At 41.1% G+C, this 24,397-nt stretch overlaps 2 protein-coding genes across 3 annotated transcripts in view; one reads left to right on the top strand and one right to left on the bottom strand.

Annotated features, from left to right (window-relative positions):
- Positions 1 to 40: 40 nt before the first annotated feature.
- eif3s6ip (eukaryotic translation initiation factor 3, subunit 6 interacting protein) lies at positions 41 to 6,186 on the bottom strand. Its single transcript, XM_028005960.1, has 15 exons — positions 6,026 to 6,186; positions 5,655 to 5,697; positions 5,140 to 5,350; positions 4,967 to 5,046; positions 4,386 to 4,447; positions 4,231 to 4,300; positions 4,078 to 4,151; positions 3,015 to 3,186; positions 2,767 to 2,921; positions 2,525 to 2,695; positions 2,311 to 2,444; positions 1,573 to 1,746; positions 1,311 to 1,500; positions 349 to 429; positions 41 to 219 (listed from the first exon to the last, which is right to left on the bottom strand). The coding sequence occupies exons 1-15, from the start codon at positions 6,047 to 6,049 to the stop codon at positions 148 to 150; spliced, it is 1,713 nt and encodes a 570-aa protein (XP_027861761.1). The 5' UTR covers positions 6,050 to 6,186; the 3' UTR covers positions 41 to 147.
- Positions 6,187 to 7,504: 1,318 nt separating this feature from the next.
- smoc2 (SPARC related modular calcium binding 2) overlaps positions 7,505 to 24,397 on the top strand; it is a 28,432-nt gene continuing 11,539 nt past the window's right edge. For both annotated transcript variants that reach the window (XM_028007700.1, XM_028007699.1), the window contains exons 1-6: positions 7,505 to 7,840; positions 14,648 to 14,810; positions 17,363 to 17,460; positions 17,584 to 17,683; positions 19,338 to 19,379; positions 19,677 to 19,718. In XM_028007700.1, coding sequence (XP_027863501.1) covers positions 7,766 to 7,840; positions 14,648 to 14,810; positions 17,363 to 17,460; positions 17,584 to 17,683; positions 19,338 to 19,379; positions 19,677 to 19,718 — 520 coding nt within the window. In that variant the 5' untranslated portion in view covers positions 7,505 to 7,765. The remainder of the gene's footprint in view (positions 7,841 to 14,647; positions 14,811 to 17,362; positions 17,461 to 17,583; positions 17,684 to 19,337; positions 19,380 to 19,676; positions 19,719 to 24,397) is intronic.

The following is a 24,397-nucleotide window of genomic DNA, read 5'->3' as shown; positions in this document are numbered from 1 at the left end:
AAATTATAAATGTGCACCAGAGACATAAAAAGTTAACAGATTGTTTCGGACAACTCCATAATTTTATTGTTTCCAGGTAACATAGAAAAGTTTTTCATCAGGAAACTAAGTTACACCGCAGAGGATTTGGCTGTTAGCTGCCCGGTCTCATCGGCTGGTGGCGGTTCCTGTCGCCGTGGTGGTGCCAGTGATGGCCATTTTCTTCAACGTCCTGTTTAACTGGAGGAAACAAAAGGAGAAATAAATGAAACAGGGAATGTGTTTCGTTTTAAATACTTGGAAAACTTTCTAGTCCAGTTTTATAGATTAAAGCTCTACAGCCGTTTTAAACTTTGTGAATCTACTTACTTCCTCAAACTTGTGGATCTGTCTGATGAAAAAGTCTCCGTACCGACGAGCAACTTTTGTGTCGGCAATGTGGATCATGTCCTGTTAAACATAAAACCGTTTTTCATCTACAATTAAATTGTATGCATAAACATATATAAAAAGACATATGTTTGTGTATAAATTAATTTAAATTCCTGGGAGTTCTCACAATCTTTCAATTACAGATATTTTCCTTCATACACATCTCTGCTGTTGTTTCTGCTTTTCTTTGTCCAACTTAATGTTTCGGACCAATAAAGTCAACCTGAGTAATTAGAAAAAAGCAGTTTTCAGTTGAGGATTTCAATCATTAAAGGAAAAAAACTTCAAACTAACCTGGTCATCAGATACAAGGCAACTATCTACTTTGGTGAAAATGTCCAGAATCATATGAATAAAACCTGTAATGGCTGAAAGATCTCGAAAAGAAATATTTTAAAAGAATAACTTAAAAACAGTAGAAAAGCAAATGTTTTGGCGTGGCAGAGCCAAACTCGATTCAATTTAAGTCGATGCAAGTACAGGGGGTTCCGAAGCGCAGCCTCGGGGCCAGATCTGGCCCTTAATATCATTTTGTGAGGCTCCTGATTAAAGTTTAAGACTGGTAACATGTTTTCCCTCCGGAATAGAAAGTTGACGAAGATACATACTATTTAGATTTTTTTTTTTTTACATTTTTCACAGAAAATGTAGAAACAGAAAATATGAGTTAAAATATTCTACAAGTTTATTACCATGTTTTTTTTCTTAACTTTTAGCTTTACAGTAAATATATGTATTTGTACATTCCTCTTCAACTAAAATCTGAGTTATTTTATTTCATTATGTATAAATTATTATTGTTTAATGAGTTAAAACTCTTGAGCAAACAGAAGAAGTCTGTCAGGATGTGAAGACTTTTTCACAGCTCTGTAAACAGAAACAGGAAGTAGAACTTTTACCTTGTCGATGTAAAAGTCGACCTCGGATGCAGACTGGAACTCTCCGTCCAGCGCCGAGATGCCGCTGGTCCACACCAGGTTCTTCATCTTGTGTTTGAAGACGAGCAGCTGGATGCGGAACTCCTGCTCCGACATGTCCAGGAAGCCCGCCAGCTTGGCCACTGGCATGGTGGTGTACAGCTTCAGGAAGCTGTCGGCATGGTAACAGGAGGGTTAAACAGCCGCTGTGTAATCTCGAGAAGAGATGCTAAACATCCATCACCTCCGAATGGTGGAGAGCTGAGCCTGCTGCTGCACCTCCTCAGCGAACACCTTGAGCTGCTGCTGGAAGGGCTCCTTGTGGTAGTTGGGGTGAACGTTGTCATAGTTTGGCACCACAGGCGACAGGAACTTAGGACAGGCAAAGCTGAACAGCTCCTCAAACACCTGCAGGTCTCTGAAATGAGAACAGAACAAAGTCCATGAAGAACTGACAGGAAGTACTGCAGTACCGGCTAATAATAATAATCAGAAGGAGCAGAGACTAAGACACATTTGTGTGAAAATTACAGAACTGACTTCTTCAACTAGCAGCTAGTCACTATTCCATATTCAGTCTCTGAGATTTCACCATTTTTACATTTTTCCTCATTAAATCTCCTTCAAAATCTACATGTAGAAGAAAGAAAAAGGCAGACAGATTGGACACAAACATTTTTATACTTTAAAGAACTTAAATTACTCGCCACATCAGTCATGGATTTTAGTTTGACATCACGGCAGAGACAGCACTAATAGAAGTCAGTAATACCGTCACCTGCAGGTGGGAGTTTTTGAAGACTTTTGAGGAAAATCTGCAATAAACTCTTGATTATGCTTTGCTATGCATTGATTTTGCCTGAATTTGCAAAATTGCAAATTCGTATTTCCAGTTTAATGAATTTTGTGGCCTTCCAGTGGTTTGAATTTGTCAGTTTCGTCTCCCAGGGTAAAACTTTTGTTGGCCCACATCGTCTCTCACCCTTTCTGCATGCGCAGCATCTTGTCTCCGTATTTCTCCCTCAGCTGGGTGTGGATGCTCTCGTCGATGCGCATGGGGTACATGGTGAGGGCGATGGCCAGGAGGCCGTGCATCTGCTCGTTTTGCTTATTGATCTAAAAACATCCCAGGCGATGAAAAGTTTCAATCCCATCACTTTACATCAGTAAAATTAAACCATCACGGCTGTACTGACCATCTCGTATTTGTAGGTTGACCTCTGGAACATGTTCCTCGTCCTCTGGATGTAGAGCAGGATGTTGGCAAACACTCGGATGGCGTCCTGGTAACGCCGCATCATCAGGTAGGCAAATCCTACATAGTAGTAGGTGGTGATCTGGCACTCCGGCACGCGGGAGTACATGCTCTGAAGGACAGGAAGTGCGATCAGGCCGCTGAACACCAACAAGTCTCTCCAACAGGAAGTCTCTCTCTCACCTTCTTGTTGAGCTCGATGTTCTCCAGGACTTTGATGGCCTGGTAGTAATCGCCCAGCAGGGAGTGCAGCCGCAGCAGACCCACCAGGCTGAAGTAGCCCAGCATCTTGTACAGGGAGTGGCGGCCATATTCCCCAGCAACACTCTCTGGATCTCCTGCAGCCGACCAATGGGTGACAGCCTTCAGTCATCTATGTTACCTTTGCTTTAAACGTTGCGCCTAAATGCAACACCAGAACATGAGCTTACCTCCGCTGGTGTAGACTTCCAGCTGCCGGTTGATGTTGCTCTTGTCCACCAGGGAGTGGAGGACGTTGAGGACGCTGTGGACGTTCCAGATCTTCGGGTTGTTCCTCAGAAACTCGATTTCCTCCTCGGACTTCTTGGCTGTTTTGCAGCGGTACTGACTGAAGGACTGGAACTGTGGAGGAAACGGAGCAGGTTTCCTGTTTCCATTAAACTAGACATGAACTGAACCAATGTTAATATCTGGATCAGTCAGGATCCATAAGGGCACATCTATTCTGTCTAGTTCTATACTTTACACTCTGAGAGACATCATGCTTTATTATTTATCTTATATTACATTTAGAATTCCTAACTGCACTTTCTGAACCATTTGAAAGATGATTTGCAGTAGGCCTTTCACAAAAAGTAATAAATCAGTTAATTATATGATAAATTAAAATGAACGCAATTTCATTTTGCATTATTTATCATTTTTCTTCTGTTCTACCAAAAACTGGATGACAAGTCTTCAGTCTGGTGCTTTGGTTTCAGCTGGCTCTGTTTTTGAAGGACAGATTTGTGACTTTACAATTCATTTTGTTTGTTTTTTTATTTATTTTAGATATTTAAAATGTCTTCCAGTTAAAGTGTTAAATGTTCATTAAAATTTTAAGTTTATTGACCTTTGAGAACGTATTCTTCCATTATTATGCCAATCACACTAAATTAGTAGAAAATGCTCTCAAAACAATATTATCATTTATTGGAATAATTACTGGAACAATTTATTGTCCAGAAAATTTATTACTGTGACAGTATAGTTGTTGGTGTATTTAAGTGTACTTTACTGGTTCAGAGTTGTCAAATAAATGTGTAATTCAGTACATTTATGTTTGTGTTAAAAAAAAACATTTTAAGTCAAGTCAGCTGTTTTTCTGTATCGGATCGGTACTGGCCGATGCAGATATGATACAGATATCGCATTGGAAGAGAAAAAAGTGGATCGGTGCATCCCTAAATAAAACACAAACTATAGAATTTTATCATTTCATTCCATGATTAAAGTTCGTAATATGATGCACACCTGGTAGATGAACTCATCAATGATGTCCCATAGCCACTGGTTTGGCAGCTCCAGAGGGGCGGGGCCGTCTGCATCTGTTCACAGCCACATGTTGTCATATAACTGATGCATCTACGGCATCTAAAGCTACGGCACCAGGATGGTTGCACTCACTGAGGATGTAGTTGAAGAGGTTGCAGTAGTTGTAATACGACTCAAACCTCTGCTCCAAAGTGGGTCCACCCTAATCACACACAGAGACGACGGTTCTGAGAGAATGTTTGCAGCTCCAGAACCCGACCAGACGTTAACATCACGCCGATACTCACGCTGACTTTAGCGTAGATGTGTCTGTAATAGAGCTCCTTATAGAGGATGAGGAAAACAGCATCTGTGCAAATGACAAACACCAAAATCAGCTTTACATGAGCAGGAAGTAACACCTTTACAGGAGAAGTCTAAAGTTTAGAGTACCTCAGGTATTTCAAACTACATTATCCATTTAACATTTTTTCACACTGAAGAACTCCAAAAAAAACTCATTTTGATGTATTTCATTAATAAAACACTAAAACTTTGCAATTAAACCAGATATTTACACACACATTATGAGAAGACACCGTCCTGAGACCTTGGCTGATTTCTTTTGACTTCCCCATCAAGTCAAAACAAAGAAAAAAAAAATCACAATGTAAACTTCTGATTTTCAAAAGATTAATAAATCTCTGACAGATTTGATTTATGATTAAACTAAAATACCTTATTATTTAAGTAAATAGAAATAGTTTTGGTAATTCTGACTGAGCTGAAACTAAAGAAGTTTGGTCTGATTAAACTTCAGGCAGTGAGAGAAAAAAGTTGCATGTCAACTTCTGGTTTGAACTGTAATCTGATTGGATGATGCTCTCACCATTGCCAACAAGCGAGGCGATGCCTTCAGCTTCAGGCCACGGGGAAGTTTTGAAGAAACGATCAGTCAACTTGTTCCAGCTGTTTAGAAGCAAAGCAAAATCAAGATTAAACATTCTTCATGCCAACACACACACACACACATCGGCTGTCTCTATGAAGCGTTAGGCTCACCTGTTCTCGTAGACGTCCTGAATCTCGTAGATCTTCTGCTCAATGCTCTCGCTGGACACGCGGTTGGACTGCAGCTCGTAAACCTTCTGGTCGATTAGATCAGAGATGGTTTTGTGGAAATACTGCAGGAAGTTCTTGATGACCTCTGGAATGACGTGGTAGGTCTGCTGCTCGTACTGCCGCTCATACGCCAGATCTGCTTTAGGATCACCTGCGAATAGAAGAACTTTGTTTAGAGAGGCTTCAGGTGTCCAACTGCAGGTGAATCCAATTAAATTAGATAGAAACATTAACTCTTTTCAGTAATTTCACATAAAAAGTGAAAATTGAAGATTAATTTCAAGCAACCATATTTTACTATCTTATTTATTATGAATCTAAACAAAGTTTCCCTTTTGAATTCATTGATTAAGATAATTTCACAATTTAAAAAACACACTAATGTATTTAGATTCATATCAATTTATCCTGATTAAAAACATTCAAAACGTTCAAACATTTACTCTTATATTTACCTGTGTGCAGATCGTAGTCATTTGAGTAGGCATAAGGATCGTACTGTGGAGAAAAAGATGTTATTTGAGTATTTAGCTGATGCTGGAATATTTGTCATTTACTTTACTGTAGTACAAGTACAGTAAACAGTAGCGTCGGTTTACTGTACTGCATATCTATCTTAACCTTCTTAAACTTAGTTATCTGACATTAGATACAGCTAACAGATGTAGCTTACTCCGTTAGAATCAACAATATTGGCTCTCATGCTAGCTAGCTACCTACAGTTACACCGGCTGGAACTGCTGCTAGGTGCTAAGCGGCTAACCCGTGTGTCACAAATATTTCAAAATCAGATTTTCAATATGTCGAATCGATCATAAATACTTACTTCCTCCTCTTCGTGGTACGACATTCTGGTGGGATTCAATCCAAACTCGCAGATTAATAGAATAACCGGCCAGCAGCGGGACCCAACAAGCTAACGCCGCTAAACCACGCAGCTAGCGCTGGAGAGACGGGAGGAAGCGGAAAGAGCATGCTGTGACGTAAGCCAGAAACACAGCTGTGGAGCATTGTGGGAACTTGAGTCTCTGGGCAGATAAATGCCAAGTTGAACGTTTTGAAATCAGAAAGTTCTTTTACAGCTGATCTTAAGCTTCTGTGGGATGAAGGATGTTCGAAACACGATTTAATTCAAATTAATTTAGTTTTTCATATGAAAACAATTAGGGGAGGAGAACTAAGGGAATTAACCCTGTAAAGAATACGCTATCTAGTTAATAAATGCACATATGATTGCTTGGTTATTTAATAGTTCATTAAATACATAAATTATTGCATATAAAAATATGTCATCATAATTTGTCCATGTTACATGTTGAAGGATTATTCACAACTAGAGTAAAAATGGGGCTTGATGTACATTTTTGGTACATCAAAATGTCTCTCAGTGTTTTATTTTTTATTTGAGAAAAAAAAAATAAAATACGTATCATTTTCCTTCCACTTCACAATTTTGCTCTACTTTGCTTGCTTCATCACATAAAATCCAAAAAGGTTTGATGTAACAGAATGTAAAAAAAACAGCAAAATTGTGCATCTGTTTTATTAACACTCAAAGTTAACTGAAAAAGTTGACAAATTGTGTCTTTAAAATAACACATAGTATAAAATATTATAATGAAGGCTAAATTGAGCATGATCTTCCAGCAGCTATTACTCCTAAACACCGTTAGGTGGCGTCATAGCAGCAGGTAGGTGTCCTAATTGGATGCTCGGATGGTGGAGAACCGTTGAGTTGCTCAGATTAACATTCAGTTCATCGTAACTTCAACTTGAAGTAAAGAGCCTGAACTTCCACATGATGGTACTTTAGATCTGGAGTTAGTTTGTGGTTGGCGGTCAGATTCAGATTTTCTTTGGTTTGTCTTTAAGCTCTAAATGGAAGATTGTTGGATATTTTGGGAATTTTTCTAACTGTGTCCAGATTTCCCTTGAGGATATTCATTCAAACTCAGAAATCATCCATAAACAATCGAATCCAGACAGAGTGTGTCCCAAAATCTGAGTTTTTCCTATCTGACTTCTCCTCTTTTTTATCTATTGAGTGAAAATCATCATAATAGAGGAAAAAATGCCATTTTGAGTGAGTTGAACGAAAGACAAGATTACCTGATGTGTTTGGCTCGCCTACCTGCAGCAGACGGAGTCCCTAACCTGCCTTTCTGCCCACCGGCTGCGCAGCTGCCTGCATCCCGATAAGGAATCAGGAGGAAAAGGGGTGTGGAAGCTGGATCCGAAAGAGGAGAGAAAGAGAGAGACTGAGGGAGGGGGAAAGGTCAGGGCTGGGGAGGTGGGGGGGGTGTTATTACTCTGCCAGAAATAAGGAGAGTTTCTACAGAAGCGCTTTGGCAGACGAAAACAAGGAAACGGAGCGAAACCAACCAGCCTGTTCACCGCAGGTACTTTCCGCAAGAGGCAGAGTGGATTTTTCTCTTTTTGCCTTTTTTTCTATCGCTTTTCTCCACGTTAATTTCTCTGGTGCTGAAGTGAAGTTCGCGCAGTGGAGCGCAGGGAACTTTGGACCGTGCGTAATTGTGGAGAGTTTTTCTTGTTGCGCTGCGTCAGGATGCGCGTCTGGCCGCTGCTGGCTCTCCTCTGCCTGATGTGCGCAGGACGCGCTCAGAAGTTCTCCGCTCTCACGGTATGAAGCCGCAACAGGCACAGATTGATTCACTTTATTTCATTTAGGACCAAAAATATTGGTTTGGATTTAAATTTTGATGGGTTTGATTTGCAGTTATTGAAATCTGGTTTATCACAAAATGATTACATAAGACCAATAAAGCTGACACACAGAAATGTCAGCTTATGAAAAGTGAAACTTCAGTTACAGAATAACAATGTGTTTGAAAAACAAAATGGATTAACTACCAAATTAATAAAAGTGTCTTAGATTGCCTTCTTCAGCAAACACACCCAAAATAAGTAATAACCTATCTTTAGTAAATGGCTGTTCTGGTTTCCTCCTGATATTCTCAACATGCTGTAATGTTGAATTATGTTAAAAAATAACTGTAAGACATAATAGATGTTCAGAAATGCACCATAATTTTATGTTTGGTGCATGTTTAAAACCAAACAATGGCAGTCTTTCATCTTGCATAGCAATCTGCAGTTGCAGATTATGAATAGGATAAGCACCTGCTTCTGGACGTCTTCCCTCTGCAGAACCAAACACACTCCATCAACAAAACGCTGCAAAACGCTGCAAAACGCTGATCCTATGGAGGACAATAAAGATCCCAAGCAAATTTTAGCTTGATTTTTCTCAAATGTTGTTTTAAATAATCTCTGCTCAGTAAAGATTATTCCTCTTTAGATTTGACTAGTTCAGTTATTTCAGATTTTTGAACAAGAGATGATCACATTTAGTCCAGCTCGCCTCACCCCACAAGAACTAGAAAATAACACATTTGTCAGCTGTGCCCAGAACAAGTTTGCTATAACGCAGAGCTGATGGAGTAAGTTTCCCCTGCTTGTTGCTGAATACTGGGAGAGTAGGTTACTTGGAATAATAACTCTGCTGGAGTTATTATTACTGATAATTGCATGCATTTTAAGGGGGGCATAAAGATGGGCTTGCCCAGGGCACCATTCCTGTTAGAACCACCACTGCTTGTCAAACTAACAGAGTTCAAGAGTTACAGTCTTGTTAGATAGAACAACTTGCTAAAAATAAAAATAGGTAACACTTGCCTTAAACATTGGCAAAAAAACTTTCACACTCAGGATGATTTGATGCTTTTGATGTGCATATGTGCAGCAGAAGCACGGATCGACAGGCCTGAGCAGCCGGTGCACATGGCATTGTTTACAGCCACAGGACTCCAGCAGCCTGTTCAGTTTTTCCATCAACTGCTTAAAAATCACCATTTTGAGAGGAGGTGGGATTTCATTGGCCTGATCAGGTTCAGTTACAGTGCCAAAGAAGGATTAGCAGGGAGAGGAATGTGCTCGGTCATCCCCCCTCACCGCCGGGTCGGCTGATGTGGCAGCTGCCTCCCCAGGAACATCATTTACGATTTGCGTTAAGATGTCCAAGAGTTATTAACCTGTGAGTGAAAAGGTTGAAATCCTCTCTCTGTGGCAGCGCGCTGAAGTGGTGGAATGTGGGAGTAATTGTTTCACCAAGCCAACGTTCCTCCAAAATTTACACATCCACTCACACTAAATCTGCTCAGTGAGTGGGTGTCGTGATTCCTGCTTCAAAAATGGAATCAGAGGATTTTCAGGTCATAAAGCGGTTGCCCAGGAACAGATGTGTTTGTGGTGTGTTTTCACATCACATCACATCAAAGTCTGATGGGAGAACTGCAAGAATGAGAAGCATCCCTGTTGATTTGTGTGTTGGCCTGATATCAGTGTGAAGCAGCAGACCGACTTCTGACTCATTGTTTCGGTCCTGGTTTCATGTTAACAGCTGAGTAATTTGCTAATTTTGTGGGTTATTTTCCTGGATTATTTGTGTGACAGATTTTTTCTTTTTCCAAGGGGAAATAGGAGTTTGCAAGGATGTGTGAAAAGAAGGACACACAGAAAAAAAAGAAAATTTCAATGTGATATGTTGTGACTTGGAAAATTATTCTTACCTCAGAAACTTTTCCACATTTTGTCGTGTCACAACCACATCCTTTGCTGTATTTTTGGGGATTTATGTGACAAACTACATCAAGATGATACATGGTTCTCAGGTTTTACCAACTCATTTTTCTTTTCAACCTCAATGATTCAGTACTTAGCAAAGCCATGCCTCTCAGCGCTTAAAGCTAAAAATGTTGAGGTTTATCTAGAGACTCTTTTGCTAGTTTATCCGCACAATATACCTCACCCTTTTACAGAATACGAGTTGTCAAGCCTTATTGCCAGATACTGTCAATTGGATGTTGGTCTGGACTTTGACTAGGCCATTTTAACAGATGAATATTCTTTGATCTAAACTGTTCCGCTGTATGTTTAGTGTTGGACTTCCGCCGATGTCTACGGTCTTCTTCTGCCTCTAACAAGTTTTCTACGTATAAATTCAAAAAATAACAATTTATTGAAAAGTTAATTGATTTCAGTAACTCAATCAAGAAAGTGAAACACATTATGTAGATTAATTGGACTAAAATTGATTTTTTAACCTTTCATTTCTCTTAATCATGATTATTTACAGCTAACAACAAATGAAAACACAACATTTAAGATAACATTTTTCTTTTAATCATCTGAGAAACAAGACTCACCTGGACATATACTCTAATTTATTGAATATGACCATACTTGGATTTTCCTTTACTGAACTCCGTCCATCTTCCCATGAACTCTGATCAGCTTCCCCGCAGTATGATGCAGCCACTACCTTGCAGCCCGATGTGGTGCTCAGACTGATGTGCAGTGTCACAAAACTTTTACTGTCATTCAGCCGACAGCACAACGAGATTCAGAATGCTTCTCAATGGACACATTTAAAATAAGAATAAAAACAAGATGAAAAGGAAAAAACCCTAACATACCTCAATCTAATCAACCTAGTTTAAAACTCCAACCAATAGCCATTTAAATCTCTCACAGCATATGAAAATAAACTCTTTAACAACTTGAGGAAAAAAACTAAACTATCTGTGTTTTTTCTACCAACTATACAAATGGTGCAACATATGAAGAACGTCTGTTTCAAAGCTCCTTATGGGTTCAGTGGCCATTGTGCCTCCAGAACGCCTCCCACCTGTGCAAAGAGACGTTCTCTTTGTCCTCGTTCCTCCATCAACGTCTGCTCACAATAACTCTTCTTTCTTCAAACATCTTTTTCTGGTCGTTATAAAAGGCTGCTTAGAGGCTGACACTTTCTTCCCTTTCCACCACGCTGGAAACTAATGATTCCCCTTCCTTGCATCAATGTGGGAAACTCCTGCTAAGGCCATTTAGCGCATTAGCTGCAGCTCTGGGCCAGGGCTCCCGCTGGTCCTGCAGGGCCGGAGTGTGAGGGGCTTCTTCAGGGGCTGGAAGCGGGGGGCCTCCCAGCCCACGGGGCCTTCATTGGCTCACAAAGGGCTCTCCGCTGGAGGCTTGCCTCTGCTGTACGCCATTCAGCCCCACAATACCGCAGAGCCGGGGGGAGGTAATAGGATTTGATTTGTATGCTGGCTGATTTGGGAGGAAAAAAAAAAATTCCCTCGCACTTTGCACGTCTCGCCGTCTTTCAGCCGTCTGTTGTTCCCTGGCCAGCCTCTTCTGTTCTTTGAGCAGATGCAAACAGCATCTTCCAAGTGAGATCACACAAAGAAAGAAAAACTGAAAAGAAAGAGCAAAAAGAGAGAATATGAGAAGCAGCTGTTTGCAAGTAGACAAGAAAAGGATTTGGGCAGATTTGAGTCTCAATATGTGTCCTGTCTTGTATGGAGCGGTTTTCTGAGGAATCAGGGTGGAAGCTTGTGCAGTGTGCAGAAACAGAGGCCATTCATCATCATGCTGCAGCACACAGCAATGGGCTGAACTGGCTGGAAGGAAACATGTTGGTCAGAAACTGTACTACATCAGAAGGAGCTTCTCAGCACTGTTACCCTCTAAAGCTTCTTGTTCCAACTCATTCTCATGTCCTTCGCGTTGTCCCACCCCATCATGGAGACTGTTAGCAGGAAATCTGATGGTAAATCTGGGTGGCGGATTTCGTGGTTGGCTGATTTCATGGCTTGCTGTGTTTTCCCAGGCTGTGATCTCAAAGCTTTATGGTAAACCTGCAGGCGTTTTGCGCTCCGCTGTGCGCTGTATAGTGACCATTTAGCAGGATGCTGAGCTGCTGAAAGACTCAGTTAGGGTTGTCAGTCTGCTGGCTGCTAGGGGGCCTGTTGCTGCTGCGCTGAGAGCTGGAGGGCCAACGCAAGCCTTTTGGTAAAACACACACACGCACTCGCCCACACACAGGATGGCTACTAGTGCCTTTGCAAAAGACACCATAGAATAAAAGGGAACTGAGAGAGATGGAGAAACTGGAGGATGGGAGGAAGGGTTGAAAAAGTCATGAGAAGAGGAAACGGAGAACCATCGGGACGGAAAATGAGACTTTAGATCAAATCACATCTAGGAGACTTAGGATGCGTTCACATTACCCTTGTTTAGTCGCCTTAATCAGACTCCAGTCTGTTTCTTAACTTTCCCTTTATGATCAGTGGCTCAGAGCAATGGATGCAAAAAATTATATTTATGTACCATGAAAACAGGAAAATATACATTAATTATTGCTGGAAAAGCAAATGAATAGCATTTTTAATAAAAAATTATTTTGAAGAAAATTGCATTTCTGGAGATTTATTTCTCACCATCATTGTTTTTTTATTGTTTTGTTTTGTTTTTCTTTGTTTTTGAATAAATTTACTCAATTTAAAGGTTGGATTTTTCTAAATTTTACTATTTAAGATTATTTTAATGCATAAAAGGTGTTTGGTTTTTTTCCACATTGTTACCAGAAGAAACAATATATTTCTTCTCATCTTTATGTAGCCTTTGAAAGAGCACAACAGTGCAGTATTTCATATTCATATTTAAACATCAAAGTACAGCGGTAGTTCTTCAAATGACGGGACATGTTTGGATGCTGGGAGACGGATCGTCCAGAATCCCAGTTGGACCACACCAGAATCAGCTGCTGAGTTTTTCTGTCGCTCTGACCTGTGATTTTTCATGCTTTAGATTTCTTTGTGGGAAGCCGTTAGCTTCGTAGTTTAACTCTCATCATTCATCATAGATTCTACAAGCCAGAAACACCAAATTGCTCCTTCCTTTAGGTTCAGGATCTAAAAGAGACATCAGTGCACACCTGTGATATCAGAGCGCTCTGTGATGCTTTGTCGTTGTAAAACATATTTAAAGCTGATATGCATCGCCTCATAAAATGTGACTTTTTTATGTGTCTCAGCACAAATCCCTCGTGGCTTCTCCTCCGATGTGTCTGAATGGGCCTTTCCACTCTGATCTCCCCACACAAAGATTTATGAGCCGGGCTGACAGAGTGGGCTGTGGGACCCCCACCCCCCACTACCCCACTGAGGCCCAGGGCAAATCCACCCCCCCTACCTGCCCTCTCCCAGGTGCATGCAGCCCTGCAGCCATACCTGTCTTCATGAGGGGTGCAGGAGGGGGGCAGCCACCAATTCTCATCTCTTCCTTCATTTGTAAAATGTCAGACGCTACAAATTTTCTTTTTATTGCTGATGATCCCGACCGCCCTCTTCCTGGAACAATGTCTTCTCTGATTCTGATTTCCAGTTTCTGTCTGGTTCACGCCTCGGATCGGTGACGGAAAAGACAGGCAAAGCTTTTGGGAAGTGACGGAGGGAGATTTTGAGCATTTCTCAGCACAAAAGAGGAGAAGTGTCTCAACAGGAGGAACCAGAGAGTTCCCGTCTTTATCTCTGAATGTGACTGCACCTGTGTTGGAACGGGTGAGGAGTTTGGATTTTTCCACCTTACCCAGTTCATTATGCCTCCCAAAGTAAAAGCATTGCACAAAAACTGGATGAAAAGCTGAGCGATGTGTTCTGTATTCAGTCTTTTATTTATTGTAGCACTTACGCTTGTTGCCACCCCCCTACACACACCCCTACACACACACCCTTCTCTTGGGGTTTCAGGCTGCTGCTGCTGCAGACACAATGGTGGCATTGACTCAGGTGATCCGACGCGTTCTGTCCTTGTTTCTCTTTTCATGGCTGAGCAGGACGTGTTTAGCAGTGAGGCCAGGTGAATACCTGTGCAATGTTTGTACAGACAAAGAGAAGCGGATGTGTCTGTCAAGTCTTCTGCAGGACCACGAAGAAAAATAAACCTCAGCCACATTTGTTGACTTTACTTTGCACTGATTCGTTTCTGCTTCTTTGTGTCTTAAGAAGCAAATGCTACGCTTTGTTTTCTTCTCACAAGACTGATGGACAGTTTGCACGACGTCCTCCAAGGACTTCTGTCCTGAAAGCAGCTGCAGGTGCATCACAATAAATTTGAATATTATCAATGGCTTACTTGAGTTAACTGAATAAGTATAAAATGTGAAAATCATATATTGTACACTGCACAAACACAAAATCTTTTTTTCTATTTTCTAGTGCAGATATTTTACACTAGAAATAAGACAAAGCTAACACAAATAACTTTTCAACAAGAAATAGAAGACTGTTTTAAGTCAATAATTCCTTAACATTGATGAAAAAGTATTTGATCCACTTTCAGATGGGAAAAATATCTTTTTAGAGAAATAATCTGTCGGTAGAAGTAGAAATTCCACTGGCAGTTCTTATTTATTGCAGTTATTTGTAAGTGTAATAACATATTTGAACAGGATATCATCTCCCAACTGAATCCCATAAAATTCTCAGTTTTTGTTGCAAACTGTAATGATTCAGAGATTACTGCCTCCCAGAAATAGCCCGCTTGTCCAACTTTTCCCTGATGCTCCACTCCTTTCTTACTTTTGCAGTTTCTGCGGGTGGATCAGGATAAGGAGTGCAACATGGAATGCACCGGAGCGTCGCGGAAGCCCCTGTGTGCCTCTGACGGCCGGACCTTCACATCTCGCTGCGAGTACCTCCGAGCCAAGTGCCGCGACCCCCAGCTGGAGGTCAGCCGAGGGCCGTGCAAAGGTCAGGTCACGAGTCACGCTTCAGCGCTGCCTGGGGGTGGAGGGGCTGTGGGGGTCGGGAAGGTTTGCATTAGAAGCCACTTCAGTGTAATTAAATCTTTGAGATGGAGGAGCACTCAGAAAAATAAAGGGGTGGGGAGGGGTTCGGTCTGAATGGATCCAAGATTTTAAGTTTTGTTTGCTAATACAATAAACATAAAATGATTTGATTTATTTGAAACTTATTAACTGGTTTGAATGATTTCAGCTCCGTAGTGGTCTGCCAAGACTCACTGGTCTCATCAAAGTGATGTGAAGCTCTGTGCTTCAGATGCATTCGTTCCCCTCAAACCTTTTCAGCGTTTTGTCATGTGACAACCACAACCTTTAGTTTATTTACTAGAATAAATCAACACTGAGGCTGCGTTCGGGTCGAATGCAACCCAAATCTGATTTTTTTGCCCATATGCATTTTCACTGCCGTCTGAAAGACCCACTTCCGATCTTTTCACCCCCACAAAAATCTGATCTATCCCACTTCTATATGTGGAACTAATTCGGATCTGTATCTGTTTTTAGAGCGTCTGCAGTCTGAACGGTCATGTTGTTAACGGTGTGTCATAATTCTGCACCAGAAGCCAGAAGCAGTAAATCAGGAAGTTAGAAATGGCTGAAAATTATAATTATGAACTCATAAAAGAAGTCAGTGAAGCATCACATCACGATCCCACCACTCTTAGCTCTGACATCCAGACTTCTCTACTGAAGCTGCAGTCAATGCTCCACAAAAGGTCGTTGCTGTTAGCTGTGCTTTCTTTTTGTTAGCTATTATCTTGTGATGATACGCTTCACGGCTGAATAAAGTTTAGTATCGATCCACAGACGGTGGCATCCATTATCACTTCACCAGAAGACTGAAGGGGCTTCTAGAAAGCATAGACTCAGGAAAGCTGGATATAAATGTGAACAAGCACAATACTTTTAGTAAAACAACAATTTAAAATCAGGTAGCATTTTGTTCCATGAAAAAATATGAGAAACTTGAGAATTTAACACATTTATTAGTGAGGGATGAAAAGCCAGAGGGTCAAGCAGCTCATAGACTCGTTCACCGTTCACCCAACGCTTCGCCCCCCCACACCTCCCCCATCTCACCAGCTTCATAGACCAGTTCGTCGCTCGACAGACTGGAGACAATGCCTCTTTCTTATCATGCTAGAACACTAATGCAGAGAATGCAAGTGAAAAGGTTCGCTTTAAAAAAGTCTCCTATGATGGAAAACCGCTCAATGATTTTGCATCCATGGTGGGTTTCCATGGCAGTCTTTCTGAGCAGACATCTGGACGTAGCTGACAGTGACGCTACGCAAAATAGGGGCTTCCAACTAGGAAGCTGAAAAGACAAGAGTCCATGAAATTGGTTATGTATGCATCAGTAGCATTACCTCCCTCATCTCACCCCCTGCCTCTGGACTGAAAGGCCCGGCGATGGAGAGTGGATCGGCTGCAGAAATAAACCAGAGGGCCGGTCTGCTTTGAAAGCACAGGGATGGTATTGTGTTCAAGGATGGTGAGAGTGGCACCACATTTGTTTCCTATCACCGCGCTCAGACGATTCTAGTGTCTCGTAATTTTTTCCAGACATTTTCGCCTCGGAGGACGACGGCTTTTTAGATTTTCCACTGCAGCTAACTTTAGAGCTCCTGAGCTCACTGCGCTCCCTCCATCCGGAACATCCTGCATCTCCCATTGGTGTCGCCTGAAACACGTGGCCACCCTCCAGACTGAGACACACCAACACCAGCAAGTGTCCAGTGGACGCTCAAACGTGTGCTGGTGAATACTTTCCAACTTAGTGTGAGTCATTGTTTTAATGAGATTTGAAGCTGTCAGCCAGAGAGGCACTGCTTGGCAGGCTGCTGATGTGTCACAACAAGTTACCATCAAACTCATCGCTGCTCCACATTTTCCTGAGTGTTTGCACAGCTGGTGCTGCTGGCCAGGTAAGCTGAGTCACCTGAGGAATGACGGGATGAGCCTCGGCCCCACTGCAACATGTGAAAACTCAAGGTGTGCACAGGTGAAAAGTTCCCGACCCGCATTTTCTGCTGAGAAGCGCTGTAATCCAGATGGTTGAACTTTAAGGCGATAGTAATGCAGACGTTAAAGGACGGGTTCGGTTTTCCTCCTGCATCAGCCCTTTTTTTAGGGTGACTGGAATATTTGGCTGGATCAAAAAGAGCTGCTTCCCCTGGTAATGGCTTTACCACCAGGTTTTCCGGACTCATTCCCAATAAGACTCGTGTTCCTGCTTCGGCTCCCAGCCGCACAAACATCTGCAGCTTCCGAAATGTCTTGAACCACTTCCCCCTCCTGTGTCTCCTCCCTCCCCCGACGTTGTTTCTGTTTTTCTTTCATGATCTCCAAGATTCAGCATCTCCCTCTGACTCTTTAAGTATGTTGGTTTCATAGTTGTGGAGTATTTAAAAAATAAATAAAAAAATAGCTACGCTGTGGGCTGAATTATGGCTGTCTCTGATGTTTAGCGACTGTTGTGATTTGTGTTCTCCTCAGAAACATCCAGATGTGTCGCAGAAAAGAAGTACACAGAGCAACAAGCCAAGAAACAGGCCTTTGTTCCCGTATGCAACCCTGACGGCACTTACAGCGAGGTAATGAGCAACATTGCATAAGTTAAGCTTAAATTCCTAATTAAAGCCAAAACATTCACCCAGAGAAGCCATTCGTTGTTTGGACTTTGCCAGAAAGTAACACTTGAAAGCCTACTTTTATAGGTTCAATGCCACAGCTACACCGGATACTGCTGGTGTGTCACACCCAACGGGCGACCAATCAGTGGGTCTTCTGTCGTCAATAAAAAACCTCGATGCCAAGGTGGGTAAACTCTGAATTTAATACTTTAAGGAATCTTACCATCCTCAAATCCAGACCTACAACTTTTAGATGTATCTGAGTCAAACAACAAATTCATCAGCAGGACTCTGGAGACCTGGACCGTATACTGAGGAGTCTGATTCAGGCGCGTTGGACCAGGGACTCTTAGACGCATCTAAAAGTTGCAGGACATGGTCATTGAATTTTAAACATCTTGAATCTTTTCTTCATTGTCACGCTACAACCACAAACTTCAATGTGTTTTTTTAACAGACAGTGAGATATAATGTTTTTTGAAGCACTAGTGTCATTTATTTAAAAGTAATTGGACAGAAGAGGGGGGGACGTGTAGCAAATGGCCCGCGTCGAGGACTTCAGCCTCTGCACATGGCGTTCTACCAGCTGAACGACACAGGATATAAATTTTATATCCTTATATTTACTGGATTCAGTGTCTGGACTTTGACTGGACCATTCTAACACATGGAGGTGTTTTGCTGTAGCCTCTAACAGGGTTTTCTCCTGGATTTCCCTTTATTCTGAGCGTGACTGTGGCTCAGTGGGAGGAGAGCTTATCTTGCAGTCTCCAGCTTACAGTACGAGTTTGATTCCTGTCACACATTGCCGAGCCCCTGAGCAAGGAACTTAACCCCAAGTTGCCTGTCATTAGAAAAGGGAATCTAAATTCAGTCCATTTAACATTTAGTTCCAACCATCTTTCTATAAACTTTGATCAGCCTCCCTGTCACTGGTAAATAAAGGTATTCCCACAGCATAATGGTGCCACCACCCTGTATCGCCATTCACATGCCCGTTGTGTTCGCTGCATGGATTGTGGCAAAATCCACTGTGGGACATTTTTATTGTACTTTTTCAACATATTTCTAGAGTGTTTGACTTATAGTTGTCATGGCAACAAATTCTCCAGTCTGAGTTGTGGATCTCTGCTTCTCTTCCTTTGCTACCTTGGGCCTCTTGGCTGCTTTTGCAATGATTACTCTTGTTAATCACCCTGTCTGGGTTGATGGACCTCTGTGTGTTGCCAGGTTGGTAAATCCTCTCTCCATGTTCAGATGATGGATTGAACTTTGAAGCCATTTTGTTTTAGAACTCTTCTTTAAACTTCTCCACAACTTTCTCTCTGACCTGCCGGCCATGTTCCTTGGTCATCATGATTCTATTCTTCATTTTATGGGTTGATGATATATGAATCCCTAACAGAACAACATTGCATTTTAAGTTTCTAAAGAGAGGACATAGGGATCTAGTTGTAGGCTCAATCCAGGCAGGAAAATTGCTCAACTCTCCAGGCTGCGGTCTAAACAAGCCGGGTAGAAAATCCACGATGCAGAGTTAAGCAACAAAGTTTGTACTGTAAGGAATGTCAAAATTTTTGGAGGACAGTCCCTACTACACAACCCCCTAAATAATGCCACATGTCCTGTCTGCACATCCCTGTGACCGCCTGGGAGGCTGTCGGTGTTTCACTAATCAGAGGGTCTCAACCCAGCAGCAGCTGGTGCAAAGCAACTTCCAAATCTACATTAAGCTTAGAGATCAGATACAAAAGGGTCCAGATGGGGCCCAGTGGTAATGTTGGAGTGGTGCACCAAGACAGTTTACCTCTGTTCTGAATACATCTGTTGGTTTTTAGGTTCCAAACAGGACCGAGCAGCTCCCGTAGAACCGAGACCAGGTGAGAAGATTACAGAAACACCCTGATTAATCAGAAATGCATGTTCAGTCTGACGTTGTTGGTGTCATCTGTTGTAGTGACAGCATGATTTTATATTTGATTGTGAAGTTAACATTAACAACTTTTGGCAGTAGAAGCTAAACAGCCGATAGAAAGGAAGCAGGACTGAATGATTACCTGCAGCCAGTTGGATCAGCTTAACAAACGAAAATATAATGTCTTAAAATCCTCAGAATCCACTATTTAAAATAAAAGCAGCTCAGATTTTTTTGTAATTGTGACTCCATTGTTTTTTAGGCTCAAAACAAGACAGAGGGACCTCCATAGATCCAAAACCAGGTGAGAAAAATGAACTAACTATGTATTTAGCCTTTTTCCCTTGATATAAACTATCGGTGTGACTATTTGACAGCAGGCAGCTCTTATTGTCATACATATTAGATTTTTGCAACATTTCCTATTCAATTTCATCCAGGTCTTTAGATCATAATACCTAAATTAAGTTTCATGTGCCACGTCAGGAAATGTGTAAGAAAAACCCAGCCAAAGGTTGACTGAACATGGACATCAGAGCACAACACAATGACTACCCAAGAAAAAATATTGTGATTAGCAAAGCCTCCATCTTGATTGGGTTATTATAAGGCAATTATTTATATACAATGTATCCATTAGGAGCAGCAGAACAAGGAGGAATGTCTGAAAAGTATCTACACTGAGATCTAACACACCAGTACTATACCCAGTGTTTTAAAAGTCCAGGCCATCTGAAATTAATGCTTGCGACAAAAACTATAATTCAAAAGACAAAAACTTTAGCGTCATTAAGGTCGACCTTGTAAGTTCTGCTCTGATTCTCACCATTATTTGTACTCCAACAACAGAATACTTTATGTATGAGCAAGCTGAGAAAAAGTTCTGAGGGTTTACCAAAAATACTGTAAAGTAGTTGTTCAATATTACATCACACAAACGCTGTAAGACCAGCTACTGTGGAAGCTAATGCTACACATTTGTAGTGTTTGTATCAGTCAAACTCTTGATATACAATCTGTTGTTTGTTTTACTCAAACACTGAGAAAAAAATTAGTCATTAGCTGATTGTTGAGCATAAACACCCAGGACAAACATTAGATCCATTATTGTAGCTGTGGAATAAGCCATGTAGTCTCCTCACTTAGCTTTTGGTTGCTTTCCAAAAGTCTTCATTTTTTCAAACTTACAGACCTCACTTACTGCGCATTTCCAGTTTGGTGGACCTTTGGGGAAATAAAAGTTGTCATTTCGTCCTTTTCTGCTCACACAATAAACATTCATACATACTCCCATTACAAAAGCCTTTGTTTTACAAAAAACAATACATTTTCTGTGTAGAACAATAGCAGTGACGCTCCATGGGTCCTAACCAGACGTCATCATCCATATGTGGTTATAAGATAGGATTGAATTAGATACTAAATTGTCCATTTTAATAAAGGCATATTTCCTTCAGCATCTAGCAAGAAAAGACCATATAAACATGTTCTAAAATGAACAAAGTTCATAGCTAAAACAACACGTTTTGAGTTGCACTTTAATGATTTCTTCATGATTTATTACTTAAAGATTTTTAGGTTTATGCTGAGCTGTATAGTTTGTCAAAATCTAGATTTATTCTCATTCTGTACTTGAAAATCCTTAGCATGACCAATTTATGTTTTTTTACCCACTGATATGTGCCACAGAAATCACATGGAGAAGATTTGTATTAAATCTGTTATTTTCTTGGTTTGAATTCATTTCTAGGAGAGAATTTGTGGTTTACTGTAACAGACCAAAAGCAGCTTAACCTGCTACCTTCACCAGGCAATAAAATCAAATCAACAAGCCTCATGAGCCTCTTGTTTAACATTTTTTACTCTTCAACTTGGTTCTTTTTCAGCCGGAGCCTCGAGAGACACAAGGAAACATCCACCGATTAAACTCCAGCCTAATTCCACTCTGTCTCTCATTAAACCTCTGACTTTTTCCAGATAAACAACCACTATGTTTTCCTTTGTTTCAGCACCAGAATTTGTTAAATCTGCTCAACTTGTTTAGCAGATGGAATTTGAAGTTTTCCCAAAGAGCTTGATTTGGGTTTGGTTGGATAGATTCCTGATGCGATAACGTGTACGGGCAATCATTTGTGTTATTCATGCCAACGTGACTGTGTGCGTTCCCTCTGTTACAGTGTCCATCTTAGCCAGGTCGTTACACATATATCAAGTGAGGAGGAGTGTGGGAAGGAGGGTGAGGGAGGGACAGGGACAGGCTGTGGTTCAGTCTGAACTGGTTGGATAAACAGCGTGGTGAAAAGAAGAATAAACTGTAGGTTTGTGGTGTGCCAGCACCGAAAATAACTGTGATTGCATCAATATTTTGATTTAAAAGAACCCCATCAGAACCCAAAGAACTTCACAACACCCAGTGACTTGCAAAATGATTCATTGCCCTTGATGTTTTCCACATTCTGTCACGTTACGACCGCAAACTTCAGTGTATTTTACCGGAACTGTATGTGACTGTACATGTATGAACACAACATAGCCCAGCATTGTGAGGTGAAAAGGTTTACAACCTTTTTTACCATTTCTATTCACCCCACTTCTAGTCTAATAACCCAAAATTAAATCTAGGGTAACCAATTGCTTTCCAAACTCACCCAATTACAGTCATATTTTGTTGTGTTGATAGACCAACACAAAGTGGTGCATAAAAGTGGAAAAAAGAGTGGTTTAAATTTTTTTTTTTACAAATTTTATCAAATCTGGGATGTAGTTATTTTCAGCCCACTTTAACTCTGATACCCATAAATAAAACACTATAAAATCAAATTCCCCTCAGAAGTAAATAGAGCCACCTAATTAGTAAGTAGAGTCCATCTGTAAGTCATTTAATTTCAGTTTAAATCCAGCTTTTCTTCAAAGGCCACACATCTTTCTCAAGCCTTCGACGTCTACTGGCTCTTTTTCACTTGACATGCCTCCACTCTGCGCTAACGGCCGCGTGGAACCAGAACCTTTTCATCTACTTCACTGGGTTCTGTGCTGAGTCAGCTGAAAACGCTACAACAGAAGAATGTCTGTCACTGACTCCCTTACAGTAATTCAACTGAACATTTGTAAGGACAATGAACAGAAAGTTCAGCTAACATGGTTTCCATGTCCTCCATTGTTATGATTTTGTCATGTATAGATCACGTTGCACTACTTCTTGGTTCTGGGTCCACACGACTTTTGAAAAAAACACCCACTAGAGTTCAGTTGTAATGGAAAATGATTTGAGCCAAGCAGAGTCACGATGCTGATGGAAAAAATCCTTTTCAGAGCTCTGTTCCAGCCAACATTTGAGCATGGAAAGAGGATGGCAAAACTGCAAACCTACCTAAAGCTGGAGTCCCACATAGAGCAGCAGGTCAGTGGGCGGCTAACCTAGTAATAAGACAATAACCTTATTGCAGAGCTACAATGCAAAGGTTTAGGCTACATTTATAAGACCGCTGACTAGAAACGTTCAGTATTTTCAGATGTTGATCAGGGAAAAGTTCCCTGTTTATAGAAACCTTGAATCTGCTGTAGTTGTCATGCCAGGCCTCTAGATGGCGCTGTGATCTTAGCATGATGTCAACATCCACTTTAGAGCTTTAGCTTCCAGCTCATTCAGAAAATGGCAACGCTTCTCCTTTTCTGATTAACAAAGTGTTCATATAAAACATATATAGGCTATTCCACATCATAAATTGAACAGGTGAAGTAGTACAGAGTAATGCTGTTGCTATCTGCTCAGCCATGCGTATGACAAACCCTGCAGCAATTCGTTCTGCACATACAGTATGTGCTTTCACAAGCACAGAGTACTTCACACCTCTGCGGGAGTGTTTCCAAAAAGTTCTACTCCAAAACCTGCTTTCAAAAATGCACTGGAATAAACCTGCAGCTGAATCACAACAAAAATGTGTAAACAAGGAGATAGATCAGAGCAAATAATTAAAATAACGGCAGAATCCTAAATCTGAGAATCTTGGAGACAGTTGAGAATTCTTGTTCACATCTTGAGCTATTTTTGAAAAGATGAAGACTCATAGATTACAGTCTTTATTAGCTAAGCTGGTCATGCCTAATGACGTGCAGGTGGTTCTGCAAACTATTGACTCAAATGGACTGAATCCAACTGCAGTTTTATTTGTTACATATTCTGAATAAAATTGACCTTTTTCTCATTACTGCCTAATTATGCTCCACTTTTTGTTGATTTATTGCATAATTTCTTTTAATGAAATGGATAAAAGTCAATGGTTTTCATTTAGCACCATGTGACAAACTTCAAGGTGCTTTAATATTTCTGCAATGCAGCAGTTTTTACATCAGAACATAAGGCTTTAAACACCAAGCACCTTGCTTTAAGCACAATTTAGTTGCTTGACTTAATCTTTTTTTCACATTCGGGAGTCATATGCAGCTGACGACTGACAAACGGCAGTAAAACTAATGCCTTATGACCACAAATAGCATGGGGGTTTCCTGGCAGATGCTAAGAGAGGTGTTACAGTCGTGTAAAAGGCCACGAAGTAAAGATCCGTTATTAGTGGTTTACTGTAAATCCAACTCATAAATATGCCTTTGAAATTGAGTGGGATAATAGCCTGTCTGACTCAGTCACAGTAACTGATTGCATTTCAACACAGTGAACAGGCATGAGATGATGAATGGCTGGCAGAACAACCTTGCCTTTAAAGTAAATTCTTGATTTTCAGTTGAAATTAATTGTTGAAGAAAGTTTTTATTCCCATTAAGCTCCTGGTTGTGGAGCTGCATGTTAGTGAAGCAGTTTGTGAAACACCTCAGTGTTGCAGAGTGACCCAGCCTGAGGTTAACCACACCGACTGTCATGGTCTTCACCCCGAGCCTCCCTCCCTGCCTCTCTCCCACCACAGAACAAACAAACAAAAACCAAACACATATACTCAGATTTCCCTCTGGTAACTGGTTCACCTCACA

The sequence above is a fragment of the Xiphophorus couchianus genome, chromosome 22, assembly GCF_001444195.1.
Source record: "Xiphophorus couchianus chromosome 22, X_couchianus-1.0, whole genome shotgun sequence".
In the NCBI taxonomy this organism is placed as follows: Eukaryota; Metazoa; Chordata; class Actinopteri; order Cyprinodontiformes; family Poeciliidae; genus Xiphophorus; species Xiphophorus couchianus.
The sequence above is the reverse complement of the archived record's forward strand: the minus strand, read 5'-3'. Positions and strand labels throughout refer to the sequence as shown.

Coding starts and splice junctions, on each gene's coding strand:
- eif3s6ip (XM_028005960.1), bottom strand. CDS start 6,049: ATGTCGTACCACGAAGAGGAGGAA. Junction 4,301..4,385: donor ACATCTACGCTAAAGTCAGC/GTGAGTATCGGC, acceptor GTGTGTGATTAG/GGTGGACCCACTTTGGAGCA. Junction 430..1,310: donor TCGACTTTTACATCGACAAG/GTAAAAGTTCTA, acceptor TATGTTTAACAG/GACATGATCCACATTGCCGA.